Here is a 19,274-nt window from a genome sequence, read left to right on the forward strand (position 1 = left end):
AGACAAACTTCTGTACCATGATAGACTATACATACAAAAGGGAAGATGCCCATAGATTATTTCTGCCTTTTCAATTTTACTTTTATCAAGAGATAGAAGAGATCAAAATACAATAAAGTTGAAATAATTATTTGAATTGACTGTCAAAAAACAGTTTTAAAATGCAAGTTACCCAATTTTATTCTTGGAACAAACAGAAACAACTAGTTGTATTTTCTTTCATTCTTTCTGAAGACACAAAAGTAGTTAGATTTTCTAAAGAAATTTACCCATATTATTCAAATATCTGAGATCCCTTTGTCTGTTTAGGGAGTACTGAAGGTTCTTTTCAATTAAGAAAAGGGACATTAGGAACTCCAGGTATAATGTCTATTCTTTGAAGCCACATGGAAGTGTTCTGAATGTTCCCAAATATTCTCACTCTTCTGTATGTGGACTAGGCTTATATTTCTCTGTTTTGAAGTAAAAACAGTGATGTCACTTGTTTGGGCCAATGAAATATAAAATGAACTTTCCTTGTTTTATCTCATAACCAAAATTTTTAAAACAAGTGTGTGATTACCATGTGTTTCTTTTGTTGTTGTTTATTCTTTCCTTTGCCCTAGCAGTTATAGGAGCATGTTCTGAGATGGGGTCTTTATGACCTTGAGTTTCCCTGGGGGACTGCAACAAGTGAAGTCCATGTGTCTGACAGTATTGATTAGATAAGACTGAGCAAAGAAATGTACCTTTATTTTATGAAGTTACTGAGATTGTAGTTATTTGTTATTTCCATGTGACTTTACCTATTCTAGCCAAGTCACAATTACTCAACTTTTATGTATTAAAAATAAAAGGTTTTTAAAATTTCTTAAGATTTCTCAAGCCATTACATTTTTTCCCCTAAACCAAAGTCACTTCATCTCAAACATCTCCTTAGAAACCTGTTATAATATCTCTCTTGAGCTGAAGTTGAGGATTGAAGGAGTTAATTTAAGTTTAATTTTTAATAGTCAGTGTAACAAACTGAAGTTCTCATTAAATGATTAAAGTACTCCTCAATAATAATTAGTTCTAAAGACATAATAGAAAATATACTAAAGATCCCTGGATATAAATTGATTGCATTATTGTTCAAATGACCAAAACAAAACAAACAAACAAAAACAATGGAAGTAACCACTGGTAATTATCCCTGCTGGCAGCTCAGTCAAAAATGTATTGAAGGAATGATTTTACCACTTGTAAGCTCATCAAAATGGTAGTACTCAAGAAAAACAACTCTACAAATCTTGTATGTGAGAAAATGAATAAATGAAGATAACTGACAGTTTTGTAAATAACTATGGTTAGAATCACTCTTTATGTGAAAACACAAATTAATAGAAATGAGTTCAGTAAGCACAATTTAAAGCTATGAAGTTAAATACTTCCAATTGTATCTCTCTATAAAATTTGGCAACAAATTTAAAGGTGAATAATTGAGAAGCCATACATTGAATTACAATAACATGAGAAATAACCTTAATAAAATTTTCCTTCATAATCATACAGAGAAAAATTCAGCAATGTTATTTAATGTTATCATCGATAATAAGTTTCTTAAAAAGAAAGATTTATTAATGCACATTAGATGGTTACCATCAATTCAGCTAGAAGAATGGGAATGACAGTAATTGAGAGTACTGTGCATTGGAAAAATCACCATCATTGGAAATTTATACAGGTTCTAGAATCTTACAAAGATGTTACTGAAATAGTTTTATTAGGTTTTAATTCCTAACCTAATGTAAACATTGGCAGAATTTGTAATTTCCTCCAACTTGTTTTATTCCCTGTGAAGAAGAAAAGCATAATACTTAATTGATGTTTTTGTAAGGATAAAATGAAGTAATTTTATATAATGTTTAGAACTATGCTTAGGACATGCAATAAATAAATACTAGCTGTGTTATTTCTGTTGAAATGGCAAATAGAAAATTCTCTCAACTGTTCTAAATTTCTCTCCACATTTATGTGTGTATATGCACACATGCACACGAAAAAATGGAGGACCCAAACCACCCATCTATTGCTGATGATTTCTTCTTTTTGATGTATACTTTCACATGAACAGCAATTGCAATATCATCTGAGTAGCTTACCATCTCAAAAAAATTCAAATATACTTAATGTCTTACTCAGGCCTAGAGGACAAGTTTCAAATTCTTTAGCCCAGGCTCCAAACCTGTCTTAAAAAATGATGAAACTAATCTTCATATTGAATCTTCTTATTCACCTGCCCTCCCATCACTTATCTCAATCAGCAAAAGTCAATTCTCTTTCAGTGTCTCTTGTAAGAGTTCTTTTACAAAAGCTATAAACACTTACATGAATCTACACATTATATAAGATTAAATTTTTCCCTAACTTAAAGTTTCTTTCTATTTTTACCCATGGAAACACCTTGAATGGTTGATAAAGTGATTGGTACAAAGAGAAAAATCAAAAACTATTATTGACAAACGCTTAATTTAAATAAAGTGGAAGAAAAGGACAGTGGCTTAAGAGGAAAGTGTGTTATTAAATTAAAAATGATTACATAGTTGATTTGATTTTATTTAAAGAAAATTTTATATAGGCTTTAGATTAAAGAAAAAGCAAAAAATAGAAAATTTTATAATCAAAATAGCTAGAAAAGGAGATTTATACAATGGTTGAGAACATGAAGCTGAAGCCAAAGTGCTTGAATTAAAATCTTAGTTCTGCCTTTTAACGGCTGTATCAACTTGTAAATTTTTCTTAACCTCACTGTGCCTTGGTTTCATCAATAAAACATGAATCCTGATAATTTCCACTGTAGAGCATATGACAATTAAAAGGGTTATTACATGGAGAGGATTTCAAAATATAAGGCATGAAAAGGAGGGAGGCAATAAAATGTATTCTTTAAGTTTCCATCAATATTAATCTCCCTATAAGATACACCTTGAAACTGATTATGATATTCCATAATATCTTCTCCGTACCTTTTCTCAGGATGGAGTTTTATATTTTATTGCCATGAATATTTAGGTACATCTCTCTTAAGTCATATGATCTTTAAAATCAATAATTGCAATGCACCTCTTCCTTTTCATTTTCAATTAACAAATATTTGTTATGAGTATAAATATAAATACTTATCCTTTAATATGTAAATATGTTGTTATAATTTTTATATTTTTATTATTAACCTTTTAGTCATCATCTGCGTTTTGAAAAAATATTTAGACTAACACAATGCCCAATACTACTATAGATGTATAGTACTTTGTAATGTGATCATAAACATATAACTCTATTGACAATGACTTCATCTCCTTTGTTTTTTTTATGGCAGATACTAATATTTAGCAGCAATAATCATTTTTAAAAGAATAGTGAGAAATGCAACATATAACAATCCAGAAATGTTGAATATTAATATAAAAATAATATTGTATCTATAAAAAGGAGTTAAAAATTAGTGCTAAGCATAACATCTTTGTCAACTATAATCATATTGAATTTTCTATTTGAAATCTGAAAATATAAAATACTCAATTTTAAAATTAAACATCCTTTGAATGATTAAAAAGGAAAGAAAATTAAGAGCATATTCATGCAGAAACATTATTCTTCTGGTTCTGTTTTTAGATGAATAATTTACAGGTCAAATTACAAATTTACAAAAAAGAGTTTCAACTTTGTAAATATGCAAAAATTGGATCAGAACTAAATTTAGACTATTGGTTGTACATTGCCAGTGACATTAGGCATGGCACGTGTCTTTTGATTATACTTATTCTATGAATATAATCCTCAATCGTTTTTAATATCAATTTTTATTTATTGATTCTAATTTCTTATACATGACAGCAGAATGCATTTCAATTCATAGTACACATATAGAATACGATTTTTCATGTTTCTGGTTGTACAGAAAGTTGAGTCACACAATTCATGTCTTCATACAGGTACTTAAGACCCCATTTTCTATATCATTAAAAATATATGCTACAATTCAGCCATGAAAAATGAAATTATGACATTTACAGGAAAACGAATGCAAGTAGAGACCATCATGTTAAATCAGAATCAAACTCAGAAGGTTAAGGGTCATATGTTTTCTTACATATGCAGAAGCTGGAGAGGAAAAAGGAAAAGAAAGGTGAGGATAGATCTTCTAAAAATTAAAGGGAGATCAGTAGAGGACAGGGACAAAGGAGGGGAAGCAGGGAGGAAAGTGGAAAGTGCTGGGGGGTGATATTGGCCAACTTATATTGTTATATTATGTGCATGTACAAATATATAACAACAAATTCTATCAATATGCATAATTATAATGTACTAATTAAAAAGTGAGTTAAAAAATGTGCTGCAGACTTGGAAATGTCATTCCAAAAATTTATAGTACTGAATTATAGAGAATGCAGATCATTAAATTACATTACATGATGTATTTACAATAGATAATTCTTAAATTGTTTACTTTTACTTTCTGAGACTGACTAATCATGTTTTCCAGGTTTGTTTAGATTGTCAACAATCTAATTGTCCCAACAAGCATGTAAGGGATCAGAACTTGAATTTTTTGTATTAATCTTGCTCTTGGCTTCATATTACTTTCCTATTATTTTTTTAATTTGCACTTAATTTTTCTTGTTTGCTATATGTATCATATTTCAGGCTGCAAATACTGCTTTTTAAAGTTATCTATAAATTCAATATAAGTATGCAATGAGTGGCCTTAATATTTTATATAAATATAAGGATTAGTAAATGAAGAGAATATTACCTTGGTAAAAAAAACACAAGGAATTGGTTCATATAATAAATATAGAAAATATTAATTATTTTTCCAAGCTCCTTTCAAGATTTCAAGTATTTAGAGTCGGTTTTATGTCTATAATACATATATAATAAAAAGAAAAAAATTTTGTGTGTCAGAATTTAAATTTGGAAAAAGCATAAGGGAAATGAATATAGAAAGGTTTTAGACTTTAAGCATATTAATCAATAGACTAAAAGTTAAGTTTTGTAATGACCTAGTTTCGGTATTCAGATTTTGTTCTCTATTATTAACTCTGGAAGTACTTTTATCACCAAATGCCTCAAAATAGTATATTTCTTAAGTAACTTCCAAAATTAGTAGGAAACCTGCAAAACTGCACAGGGGAGAATGAGTCCGAGATCAAAAATGTATAGTGTTTTTCTGAAATTACTCATATAAAAATTCTTATCATGCTTTCCTAATGAAAAAACATGAAATTTTTCATGGGGAGGTACTCTACTAAAATATATGTAGCATGGCATTACTCAATATTTTTTGGTGGCTATCATTGTCCTTCTTCCATTCATTCATCCTAAATTATTTTACCTCATATTTAGTAAGGTGGCTTTCCAAATAGCAACAGAATACCAGATGGTCATTGCTGTGGTTCACTGAGTTTATATCCTAGCAGGAAATTAGATGATTGCTTTTCAGGGTTTTTATCATGCATTGAACAGTCTATTTTTATAATGGGGGATTCTGAAGCTGTCAATACTTTTTTGGCTTAGTGCACTCCATCATTTGAAGTTAAGAACCTATGTCATAATATGAATGCTTTGTTGAACAACGCAAGCATACATATTTTTTTTTCTTTCTACATGTTGTAAAATGTAGATTTATGTTAGAAAAAGTGCTTATAAAATTGCATTTATTTGGAGAACATTATTATTAGAAGAGATATGTATATATTAAATGAAAATATATATTATATTTTTATATCTTCTTCAAACATATAAACTTTTTCTAAACAGTTCGATATGGTATTTATAAAATTTGCTTTTTAAATTCTTACTTGTGAAAACAAAATAAGACTTCCAAAAGTACAAAAGCCTCCAAAGAAGCATATGGCTCCCAGTTATACAGAATTGGCATAAACCAGATAAAGTTGCCTCAGAAAGAGTCTGACTTTTGTCTTTGATTTTGAAAATATATGTTATCAGCATTTTTGTAGTAACTGCATGGAAAAAGAAAGTGAAACTTTCTCCTGATAACAACAAATGTGTAAATCAATAATACATTATAATAGCATAATACTAAAAACATAGATCTAATTATATCTTCATTGTCAAAACAAGTGGATGAATTTAAAATAAAAGTGATACATGAAGAAACAGAAAACTTAGAACAATAAAGTAAACAAAAATATTTGAGTTGTTATATATGCATGGTGAAAAAAAAAGTAAATGACTTTCTGAATGGAGGAAGACACAACTCACAAATATAAACTGGAGAAAATAATGTATGAGTGGAATGTTAAAGCTATGGCTGATCATTGCAGCAGCAGAGCACAGACTGATTATATGGTAAAATTAGGAAGTCCAGTTTTATCCTCTCAGCAGAGGAAACCTGTGAAAGAGTAGCACACATTGCTTATAAAAGTGCACCACTCTATTTTTTACACACACTTGGGCAATAGCAAAAAAAGACTCGTTTAGATTATTTTTAAAAATACAAGGCTTTATACTCAATGCACTGTATCATGAAGCCTAGAGCTGTTTCATTCTTACTTAGTAGTGTAGCTTGTGCATAGTTCTTAATATATTTTTAATTATTCAATATACTTCAAATTAGGGAACTTCAATAAATGAGTAACTCAGAATTGCTCACATTTCTAAAGCATATTGGAAAACATATTTTCACAAATATGTATATAACTTTCTGATCCCAATCTAAATGTGTGACTTAAAATTTCCCTTAATCACTACAGTTCTGAGAAAAATTAATTCTACTGTGTGTAAAGTCTTGGAAACCAAATATATCATTCTTGGGTGCTATCAGTTTTCATTCATATAACCCATGTCTCCATATGATATTCATAGTCAAAAATATATCTTTACAAGGCCTGTTTGTGGGTCAGTACAAATAAATAAAAGTTATAAAATATATCTTTACATATAAATCAGCATATTTGTCCCATTTTAGTCATAACAATAATAGAAATAGGTAATAGCCTGCATTTTCCAGCAAGTGAAGAAGACATAGAAAATGACTTGTGACACATGTAAAGTTTTCCTTATGGCCTCATATCACTGGGATTTTGCTGGCAGGGTTTGAGGTGATAATATACTCCTTTTACTAAATAATGCAGACCTAACTTGCTGGCTCATTAAAAGGTGTGCACAAAATGTTTTCTTTGTTAACATCAAGTATTACTATTCACCTTAAAAGACTAGATCTTTTTCTAGGAAATGATGGGATTAATGAAAGCAAAATATACCCAGATTATGTTCTCAGATTAAAATGGCAAGTATGGTGGCAAAATTCAAAAGTCTGTGGTCAAAAATATTTTGAGATAATATTTAAAATAACATGTTGAAAATTAACTTAATTAAACCATCAATGCCGTGATCCTCAAAATGAATTCTTAATGTGTGACTCATGACATTTTGATAATCAACAGTGTATTCGAGCTCTTTTCTTTTTACATAATAAAACAATTTACCACTAATGTTACTCTGTCTATGATTCAGGGAATTACAATAACATATTATCTTTTTTGGAAGTAGATTTAAGGAAAAAGAGTAGTTTGCAAGGTTTTTTAATCAAATGTTTTTCTTTTTAAAGACCTGTAGATTTTAGTTACCAAAAATGTTAAAAATTTATGTTACAGTAAATAAACAAAACTGAACTATTTTGATCTAGTAATTAAAAAATCATAATACAATATATTTATATTTTAAATTTGTAATATATTTTAATTTTTAAGTACTATGAAGTATGAAATGTTTTAACTCAATAAAGTATTTTGTAGTTTTGTATTTTTATATTATTTTTCCTTGAGATTTAGCAATGATTGATTTATTGTAAAGATAGTATCATATTTCTGAATGAATGTTGCATTTATGCATGTGAAATCAAGATACAGAATAAATGGTGCTTTTTATTAAATGCCTTTTTAAAATGGTTTTCAGATACTGGATATAGCACAATAACAGAACATAGAAACACAATAAACATCCTTACATTAGTTAACTCACTACTTCTTTTGGAGGTTTTTGTTATAATTTGCATACAGAAATTATCTGGCTAGCCAGGTGATGTGGTGCATGCCTGTAATCCCAGTAGCTCAGCAGGCTGAGGCAGGGGGATGGCAAGTTCAAAGCCAGGGTTAGCAACTTGGTGAGGCCCTAATTGCAACTCAGTGAGGCCTTGTCTCAAAATAAAAAAGAAAGACGAGTGGGGATATGGCTCAGTGGTTAAGCGCCTCTGGGTTCAATTACTAATATCAAAAGAAAAAAAAAAAAAAAAAGAGAGTATCTGGCTGAAGCTTTCCTCCCTCTTCTTTCCATTTCTCGAACCATTGTCTTTTTTCACTCTGTCCAGTTCTATGTTTTGGTATTACACTTTGATCCAAAATTGTTGATCAAGTTTTCCAGCAGGAAAACAATAGTATCTTGTGACAGAGAAATCTACTGTTCTACTTTTAGAAGTCATTTTATGCACCATGGTGTAGTGGAATCTAACTTCCAAAAAAAGCTTAGAAGGCCCTTTTTACTCTTCACTGCTAACTGAAATTCATGTTGCTTTGTTGGAGGCAATAGTTCCCTTGTTAGCCCTTTTGCTTATATCTACTGTCAAATACTTGGTTTAGGTCACAGAGCACCAAATGACCACATGACATGTATACATCACTAACATCCAAGCCTTCTCCTAAAAGGATATTGTCTATAAGATCAAATAAACTCCATGGACATTTCATAGCATCATAGTCTTTCATTGAGCAATGTTATCCCCAAACCCTCATATGAATTCCTAGGTGTTCATTTTTGGTTAAAAAATAAACTCAGATCTTCAGACAATATAATATCCTTCTAAAAACTTCTTTGGTTAACCCAAAATTTATAAGTTCCTTAAACTACCTTAAACTTTCGGACTGAGTCCATAAATCTTAATACATTCATTCTTGCATTAAATTGTTAAAAAATTTTGTGAACTCAAGTTCAGGTTTACATAGAACACTATAATTTAGGTGTGTCTTTTACATATGATTTCATTAGTTTTCCCTGGAATATGTTTATAAAAATACTATTCTGAATACAGACTATCATTATGAATTTTAGAAGTTTTAATCTAGGAAGAGCAACTGTCTTAATTAGTAAGCAGTGTTGGTAGCATTGTGTTGAGAAGGACTCTGAGAACATATCAAAGCTCAGTGGGAATAAATGTCATGGAAGTATCTGAATGAAAAGGGTGCAGAAAAGTCAAGTGCTCCAGGTATTTTCATTCCAGATTTACAGCATAGGCATTAGGCTTCACTTTTTACAGAATATTGCTTAGCTCAGTAGCAGGCAGTTAGTTGCCTTTTACAAATACTAGCAGATGGTGTTGATAAAATTATTCCTGCCTGTGAACAAATACAAAAATTCTTGCAATATACCCTCTAGGTTGATGTGGCATTCATTTTTTCCTTAATTAAACTATCATTGTTAGGAAGTGTCAAAGAACACTAAAAGCAAAGGTTTCATCAAGGAGAGAGTCTATGTAAACTCCAGGGGAAGCAATAAGTAGATCATTACAGAGTTATCAGCCCCCTGCAAAGTTATAAATTAAAGAATCAGTATGCTATCAAGTGGCAAAGAGCAGAAAAGGGAAGGCATGGACTGAGTAGTCTCCTATCTTTTCCTTGAACTGAATGATGATGATACACACTGCAAATACTCTAGTCCTCCATTATTTAAGTTTTAATAAAAAAAAATGGTTAGTGAGAGATAAATTGCATCTTAGAAAATTAGATCATGTGCTCTATGAAGTATGACTTAGAATTTACCCTTAGTCAGTGAATATTAGTAACACATGAGAACTACTTTTGATACTGAAAAGAAAAAAAATTGTACTTTCTACGTGAATTATTGCCTCATTCAAATGTTCTTGCTCTATATAGTTTGTATTTTTAGCAATCCTCTGTGAAATCTTCTCTTAAAGTGTTATCCCTAGTTGAACTTCCATGCACTGAACTGGGAGATATTAATACCTTCCTTATCAAGGTGCCTCCTTCTTCATGGTGTCAAAATCCTGACACTAAAGCAATGATCGCACATTATTGTAATTACTTGATTACATTACAATCTGCCCCACTGGACAATGGGTTCTTAAAGGCAGAAATTGTTTCTTAATCAATCTTCTGATCCTCAGCACTTGAAATACTGCTTTTCACAGGGCAGGCGTTTAATGAATACACTTGAATGAGTAAATGCATTCATTAGTATTATTGCTGAGAAGAAGAAAAGGTGAGCTTGGCAGATTGGAATTAAACAGGCAGACTTTCCAAACACAGAGGGTGCCACTTTTTTGATAGACGAAAAACCACGGAGGTTAGAGTGAAAGTCAAAGGAAATAAGCCTGTAGGGACTTTAGAATGAGTAGTAGGGCAAGTAGGATACACACTCTGGCAATAGAGTTTAACCCTGAAATAAATGGCAACTGCAACAAAATAGTTTTAAGTGTTGGCTCTAGGGTTAGATTTGGACAGAAAAATAGTTGAAATCACCCATTTCAAATTAGTTTTGATGGCTGTATATCCTCATTGGTAGGAGGATATGGAAATAGGTAGTAAGGAAAAGTGGGAGATAGAGCTAGCATAAATAATAATTTATTTATTATTATTAAATAAATGAATATTTATTTATAAATAAATAATAATTTAGCATGTACCTAATTTGCTAGTACCTTGAACTCTAACAGTATTGTGGTTTAGTTATTTCTTCCTCTCTCTCTTCATTTCACTATAACTAAAGAAATAGTTTCCAAGATAATGCAAATTTTTCTTTAATACTCTAGTCAGTAAGTTTAGAGTAAGGTCTTTATGACAATGGGCGCGATCATTTAAATTAAGATGGAGAAGGAGTTCCATAACATAGAATGCTTTTTGCTTTTAAGTATCTTATGACATTTAAAAATATTCGGTTTTAAGTATTTTAACAAGATTTTTGAATTGGGATGATTTATTTTTTTAAAGCCTCTATTTATTTTGGCTGATTCACATATAGAACTCTATTTCCTCTAATTATAATAAACTACATTTAAGAGTCACAAATTATTTTTTTGTGAAGTGTCAAATTTAACATTGCTCGGGCTTTGGAATTAGAGAGAATGGTTTAAACGTAGCCTCCCTACCACATTCCATTTACTCTTAGGAGAACTGCTTCATTCTTATATTTCTGCACATCTTGTGAGCAGAAATTCTAGCTATCATTTTGCTCTTCATATCAGACCGTTTTCAATGATGATTATATAGAAAATAGCCTCCAACAATATAAATAAAGTTTGTACCACAGCAAGACAAATTTTCTTATAAACTTGTAAGATGGAAATAGTTTTCTCTAGAAAAAGAGTTGGTGTGCTTGCTTTCTGTTATAAAAGATTCAGGTTCCTTACTTAGGGTTTATGTCCTATGATGTGTGTTTATGTATGCTGGTATCTCATATTCTTCATAACATTCTACGGGAATTAGGGCTTGAGGATCTTGTATAAATCTCTTTACATTGACTCTTAGTACTGCTGTAAATAAAAACCATCCTTATTTCCTGACCTAAGAGTCTTGTGTCTTTTACCACCATTCACAAAACTATGGCAGAGAAACTTGTTAACTTTCAGATAGAGTAAACTCTGAGATTCTCATAGTTCTTAATATTTACTAGCTGAGTAATCTTGAGCAGTTATTTTTAAATATTTGGACTTCAATTTACTATTGTGACATTTAAAGGGAATAATGCTTTTAAATTTCTTACCACGTATTGAGTATTCAAATAAATAATAGCTAATAGTAGAAATCATAGCAATTATACCTCCAGCAGCAGTAGAAACAACAGCAATAATAATAGCAGGAAGATTAGAAGCAAAGCCACAAAGGGACCCAACATTGAAAGAACACTTACGACAAATGGAACAGGTTGGGATTTTTTTTTCATTGACAGAATGAGATATATGAGACTCAAATTGTTGATATGATTTGCCCGAGATAATTCACATGCTAACTGACAATGCTGGAATAGATGTTAACTGTGTTTGATTTCCTTGGGTTACTACTGCCATGAATTTGCAGTCACATGGATTTACAGTAATTTAGATGTGTAACTGGACATTCCCACATTCACATAGAGGTATTATGGAAATCTATGTTGAAATATAAATGAGAACAATTAGGAAAGAAAGCACAGAGAGAAAACATTGTTGATCTCCAACATTTCTGTGGGCAAGATTTTTCTGTCGTAGCTAATGTTGAACATATTCTATTTTTCCAGGCTATGTATTTTGAATCTTTGTCCAAAATATCTTCTTATTATAATTTTTATACTTTCCCACAATACAAATACTCTTTATAGTATAATAATAATCTACACAATACTATTAATGTCACAAATTCTTAAACTGTTTTCTACCAGAAATATTTAAAAGTTTTAGAGATGTAGTTAATGTTTCTCAATGAAAGTAAAATAATTTCTTTGACAGCCCAATTACATTTCTAAACATAAACTCTATATGATTTTCTATGTAAATATAAATATATATACATAATACATTATATATATTTATGAGTAAACATAAAATATAGAGCAGTATTTTAATGTCTTCTTTCAAAGTAATGTTGTCTTCTAAATTATTTAGTCTTCTAATGTTGTCTTCTAAATTATTTTTCTATATTTGTCAAACACTATATGATATATATGACTTATACTCTATAGAAGCAAGCAAGAAACACGTTTCAAATATATATTATGTCAAACAAATGTATAGTCAGAGTAAAAATATATAATTTTTACCTCTACATATGGGAACAGGAAAATCCCATGAGGCTGTATTAACTGAATTGGCTATGCAGGTGAGTTGAGGGTGGCCATCGAGGATATATCCAGTTACACAGCTGTAGCGGATCTTGTCCCCAACGTCAAACCTTGTACCATATAATACACCCTTAGGTGGAACTCCAGGGTTTCCACAAGAGCTACTCTGCAATTCTGTAGAAAATAAGAAGAGGAGAATGAAGAGTTATTTTAATACATATTTTGGTGTACTTAGACTTATAAAATACAGATATAAATACAGATATCCTTTTTACTTTAGAGAAGAGTCACGAAAATGTCTTCTATAATTGCATAAATATTATATGTAATTATTTGTGCTACCAAATTTTGTGTATTTTAGATTATTTTGTCTTCATAACAATCTTTGAAGTCCATATTACCTATATTTTGCAGGTAAGTAAAACTCTTGTTAATACCACTTATTTAGCCTTTCAAATTTACATTTTAATAGCAAGGTAACAAGCATATTCATTTTCATTGATATGATCTCCAGTATTTTGATGCCTCTATTTAACCCCAAGCCATTTGTATTTATCCAGGAAAAATCCATGTTAAGTAAACACTTTTTTTCATTTACACAGCAGAAAATAAACATTTGTTTTTAATTTTAAAATGTTGGAATAGAATTCTAGCTCTATTATTTGTCTCCACTTGAATATACAATAGTTATACACAATATCATATACAATAGCATACTGTTATAACATTTAAGTGGATCAGCATGCAAAATATCTAAAAAATGCATGATGGATCAGAATATTTTACTTACTGCTTTTTTATTTATTTGTGGTTGTTTAAAAGTAAATAAGAATATAAACATAAGAGGTCTTTAAAGTCAATATTCATTTCAGAAAATAATCCAATTTTATTTTAACTTAATAGATAAATAAAAATAGCAGAACTTACAGAACAAAGAGTTTGGGATAAATTACTTTTCCTTCTATTGTATTCTAAATTTTCTATTATATGACCACTATATTATATTACTTTTACAGTGTAAATAATAATTTATAAAAGACAAATTGATGGACTAAAAAAGTAGCATTCAGTTTGATTGGAGTCTATACTTCAGTTAACAGTATTAAATGTTAATTTCCTAGTTTTGATAATTGTTCTATGATTTCCTAAGCAGTTAATATTAAGGTAATCTAAGTGAAAGTGTATAGGATCTCTATGGATTTTGTGAAATTAAAATCTGTTGTGATAGAAACATTGCGATGTAAAAGCAAAACACATTCCAATTCTGCCTTGATATTTATCCAATTTGTATAGTAAGACCCATGCAATGTCTTTGCTAAACCAAATGATTACAAACTGCTGTAATTTTGAAAGTATCAATGCCAGTATTAAGTAAAATATCAAAATATAAAATGATTCATAATATATAGTTAGAAAATTACAAAAATAATAGATACTTAGCATAAGAATTGTATAGAAAGATACAATGTTTATCTCTGTAATAAGCTTATCTATCTACAATAAGCTTATGGTGATTTCAGGAGGATTTTTTTTAACTCTCATTAATTTTGGTTATAAACACTCCAATGCTAGTAAAAGAAAAAAATCACTGAGTAATTTTAAACACAAAGTCATTTATTTTTTATATTTTTATTTTTAAAATTTTTATGTGGTGCTGAGGATCGAACCCAATGCCTCACGATTGCTAGGCAAGCACTCTACCTCTGAGTCACTACCCCAGCCCCACGAAGTCATTTTTATTGATGAAAAGAATGTGCTGACAACAGGAGATCCATAGAACTTGAATGTATTTTAGAGGTAAAATATATTTTTAGTTTGAAGTTACATATTTTGGGTTGCTCACATTTAGAAAAGTAAAGATTTTGACTGACATTTACTATCAATAGTTTCTATAAATAGAATATAATATCCTTAATATCATAAGCTACTATTTGAAAAATATTTAAAATGTAACCAAGAATAATTATTTGTAATATTTCATTTTACTATTATCCAAGACATAGTCTATATGTGTATTTTCAATAAAACGTAAAACAAATTTATTGTCTGTGAATTTTAAGCAGCTCTTTAAATGCTTAAATTTGTGCAGCAGTTTGTTGAAATAGTTCATTTTTCTTTTAAAATGTGTTTGATGAATAGATGAGATGTTTGCTGCAATAGATGGGGAGGTTAATAAGTTTTGATAAAATGAAGAAGAATTTAGTTTTCTGAATATAGTAATAACAAAGGAAATACTTTTAATGAACTACCACTTTTGGCCTTGTAATCAATCCACTCCGCTCCCTTCTACCCTCTAAAAAATAATTAAGGTCAAGACTTCAATTATCATAAAGTTATATATCTAGGAGAAAAGTAGTTTTAAAATTATTTCACAGGAAGCAGTTAGGTAAAAAAAGGGAAAAAGAAGAAAGCTCTAAATAGCTGTTATTCTCAGATTTGACTTTGATTTAAATGAATAAGTAAATGTTACCCAGAACAAAGTACCTAAAGCAAAAATGGAAAACATATCAAGTGAAGCAGTGAATGAATAATAACAATGGATGGAATCTTAATAGATCACCTAATCTCCTGCCTTGTGGCTGAATTATTTCCAAACCCACAGAATGATAAAATTTAGGTTGTTTCAAAATGAAACTGAATATAATTCTAAAACATGTATGGTCCTCACCTTCAGGAAATTCCTGCTGTTGCTTGCCCTTGTTTATCACCTTCACAAATAAAGACATCTACCCATCATCATACTCTGTCAACTGAATAACTCCTGAAGATAGTTCAGATGTTCCTCCAGGTTTTATACATCTTGATTCTGTAGCCATTTCTCATGGATTCTATTTTTTTGTCCTTTCTCAATCCTTTATTTTGGGACTTCTCTCTAAGCGGTCTGTGTCCATTTTATGACTCAGAGCCAAAAAGGATGTGATATCAGCTGAAGAATTATATAACTCACCATCAAAAAATACTGTATTTCAATTAAACAGCACATTTTAGTTTTGATTTTTAAAATAAATAGTACTCCATACCAACCTGCAAAATCAAATTAACTTCTAAGTAATAATATTTTTAGAAATAGCTAGGTTACAATAACGTTTAGACATTGTTTCTATGAGCCAACAAGATTTTGAATATCTGACCACATTCAAAAAGGAAAATATAAACTAATAATTAATATATTAATGCATGTTTCAAATATTTACAAGTAGTGATTTTGTTTAAATATTATGAAATCACTCTTAAGGAGTGTAGAAATTTAAGGGAAAAATGAAGAATTTCCATGGATATAATAAATGTATATGCAAGATATCTATATTGTGCTTATTATCTCATTTTTGTGTGATATAAATAGTTAAATCTAAAAGCAGACTTTCCAAATAGGCTCTGGTTAGCACTTTCACCAGAAAGGCCATCAATATATTGATAGAAATACTCAGATGACTAAAACAAAACAATTATAGAATCTGAAAAATTCTCCTATGATCCATCATATATGCTTATCTCCAATGTGTAGAAAGGGAAACTGAGACTTAGACTAAGTACCTTGTGCAGTTCCACAAAACTAGTAAACTCAGGGTTCAAGTCTAGGTTTCCAACTCTAAAGCCTTAACACATGTCAATATTATATGTTGTTTCTTAGGGAAAAAAATCATTCTTCAAGTGTTTAAAAATATCTATTTTGATAATGCTCTGAAAACATAGTCTTTTAAAAGATAGGTGTGGCACTGCCCTCTTGGGATTTATAACCTAATGGCAACCAAAATAAATAAATTATTTTAAAATATTGGTTGTTATATAATATGTGTGATAAAGGAAACCTAGGAAAGTTACTAAAAAAACATATAATGGGGAAAACTTAATTAATCTTAAGATGGAACTAGAAAGGATTTTCTGATAAAGTAAGGTTTAAATTGTGTTCCGAAATAGGATAAAAATGCAATTCAACATCATGAAGCTAAGTGAAATAAACCATACTCAGAAAATCCAGGTTAAGTTTTTTCTGTCATATGTGGAAACTATAACAAAATAAGGGAAAAAATAGCAGGGCATGGGGATCCCATGAAAATAGAAGGGAGATCAGTGGGATAGAGATAAGTGATATAGGGAGAGGGAGGAGGAAGGAGAAAAGTGAGGAACTGTGGAATGAAACTTACTAAATTATACTATGTATACATGTAAATATACCACAGTGAATTTCATCTTTATGTGTATCTATAAAGCACTGATTAAAAAAAACTGTAGATGAATAGAAGGAAGTCCAGTAGAATAGAGAAAGGGGGACAAGAGAAGGGAAAGAGGAAGTACTGGGGAATGAAGTAGAGTAAATTATATTCCATGCATATACGATCATGTCAAACCCAGTATTTTTGCTATAATGTACTAATAAAAGCATTTAAAAATTAAAATAACTGTTAACTAGTATTTTCAAAATCAAATATATAAGAATCAAAATACTATAATAATTACTAGATTTGGCAATAGAATGAATATCTATTTTATGAATGTCATAGGGTAGACTGGATTGGGAAAAATATTTTAAAATGTTTTCTCATAGATAGGTTCATATAGTGAATACATATACCTTGTATAGACTCCTGAATATAAAGTGGAACTATTTCTGTCTTTAAAAGTTTGTTAGTGGGATTTTGTATGCTCTTCAGAATGGAATAATAAGAGTACATAATTGACTTCCATTGTAAATGTACATGTGAGCAGAGATTTTCATAAACATGCATGATATAAACATATATATGCATATATATATATGTTTGCTCATTTGATACCAATTAAAACTTTAGTAGGAAAATTGTGTTATTGAAGCACCAAAATTAATTTTTAAAAATAATTAGTTAAAATGATGTATATATATTATTTGGAATATCAACTGCATAAGACTATTGATCTGAATACATAAAATAACTTATATAAGTCATTTATATGTTTATAAGCTGGGATTGCTTTAATACATAGCAAATATTATTACTTCAAATTGTAACTTTATTATTATTATTATTATAATCAATATTGTATTTGAGATACCTTAATTACCTATGATTACATTATGATCTATCATCATGTAGCAAATCTTCATTAAATGCTAAGTACCAATATTAGTTTATTCTTGATGTCTTAAAATTAATGAAAACATAGTAATTTAGTCAAGGGCAAAAGATTGCTTCTAAGTTACAAATAAAATTATAGGTCTAACCTCAATTTTTGGTAGAAGACTTGCATTATCAAATTCACAATAACTTCCCTCGAGGTGTCTGATACATTCATTTATTTGTTGATTAGTGTGTTAGATCAAGTACCATGCCAGGCAAACTAATTAACAAGCAATAAATTTTAAACATTGCAGCTAACAAAAACCAGATGTATTAATAATATTAAAAAGTTCACTAAATAATATAAATCCTGAGAATATACATAAAACACCATAGGAGAATAGAAATTTTGTCTTGGGGAAATTGAATAAAACCCTGTCAATCAATTTAGAAAAAGATGAATAATTTATACTAGTAAACCTAGTAAAATATCCTTGACTCCAAAAAAATAAAAAATAAAGCAAATCTTCATTTTGTTTGGAGTACATGGATAGTAGTGAAAGGCAAAATGTTTAGAAAATTATTGAGGAAAAAAACTGACCTTGAAAATTGGAGTGACAAATGGAAAGAAAGGATAAAGGACACCATGACTAAAATTGCATAATTATTCTGTCAAATAGATGAAGCATGATCCTGCTGAGATCAATTAACAATGCTTTAAAACATTGTAAAATTATATCTACTAAGGGAAGTAAAATCAAGTTGTTTGTACTTCTTAGAGAAAATTAATCTCAGAGTTTTATTTCCCAGATGATTAAAAATAATTTAGGAAAGCATAATATCAAACTGAAGTAAAATGTTTTGTACCTAGTACCTCTCAGCCTGAGACTTCAAAGCACTTAACAAACTAATACATTTTCTAACTTGTTAATGGAATACTGAACATTTCATTCACACAGGACATAAACACTGTAGTTTGAGAATTCACTTGGGGATTTGATTTGAGCAAATATTTTGTGAATATTTTGAATCACCTATGGCATTTATCATGCCTTTCTAGACTTTTCTTTCACTACATATAGCTGAATGAAATTTATTGATTTGTGCATCTATGTATTAAGAGAGTTGGTGGGAGGGTCATGAAATATGAAAAAATTATGATTATTAGAACTCAACTATATCCAGTATAGGTACCAGAATATTATTGCAGCAAAATGAATAATAATATAGAAAGGAGGCATTTTAGCAGCCATTCTCACTTCAATGTCTCTAAAAATGGAATAATGCTGTATCTGGCATGGGATAGCATTTGATAGTTTGATTCAGATTAACAGAGAAATATAAAAAGACTTCCCTTCCCTTGTGACAGAATTGGGACAAGTATCTGTATTAAAACTTTGGAATAAAAGTAATTTAATTCTTCAA

General features: G+C 29.7%; 1 protein-coding gene across 6 annotated transcripts in view; it reads right to left on the reverse strand.

Annotated features, from left to right (window-relative positions):
- The window catches only part of Csmd3 (CUB and Sushi multiple domains 3), a 1,105,037-nt gene that overhangs the window by 875,744 nt on the left and 210,019 nt on the right, over nt 1–19,274 (reverse strand). For 5 of the 6 annotated variants that reach the window (XM_048802036.1, XM_048802034.1, XM_048802033.1 and 2 more), the window contains exon 4: nt 12,793–12,987. In XM_048802036.1, coding sequence (XP_048657993.1) covers nt 12,793–12,987 — 195 coding nt within the window. Of the gene's footprint in view, nt 1–12,792; nt 12,988–15,481; nt 15,808–19,274 lie in introns of those variants that run through there. The other variant, XM_048802035.1, reaches the window with a different exon arrangement.

The sequence above is a fragment of the Marmota marmota genome, unplaced genomic scaffold (genome assembly GCF_001458135.2).
Source record: "Marmota marmota marmota unplaced genomic scaffold, marMar, whole genome shotgun sequence".
In the NCBI taxonomy this organism is placed as follows: Eukaryota; Metazoa; Chordata; class Mammalia; order Rodentia; family Sciuridae; genus Marmota; species Marmota marmota.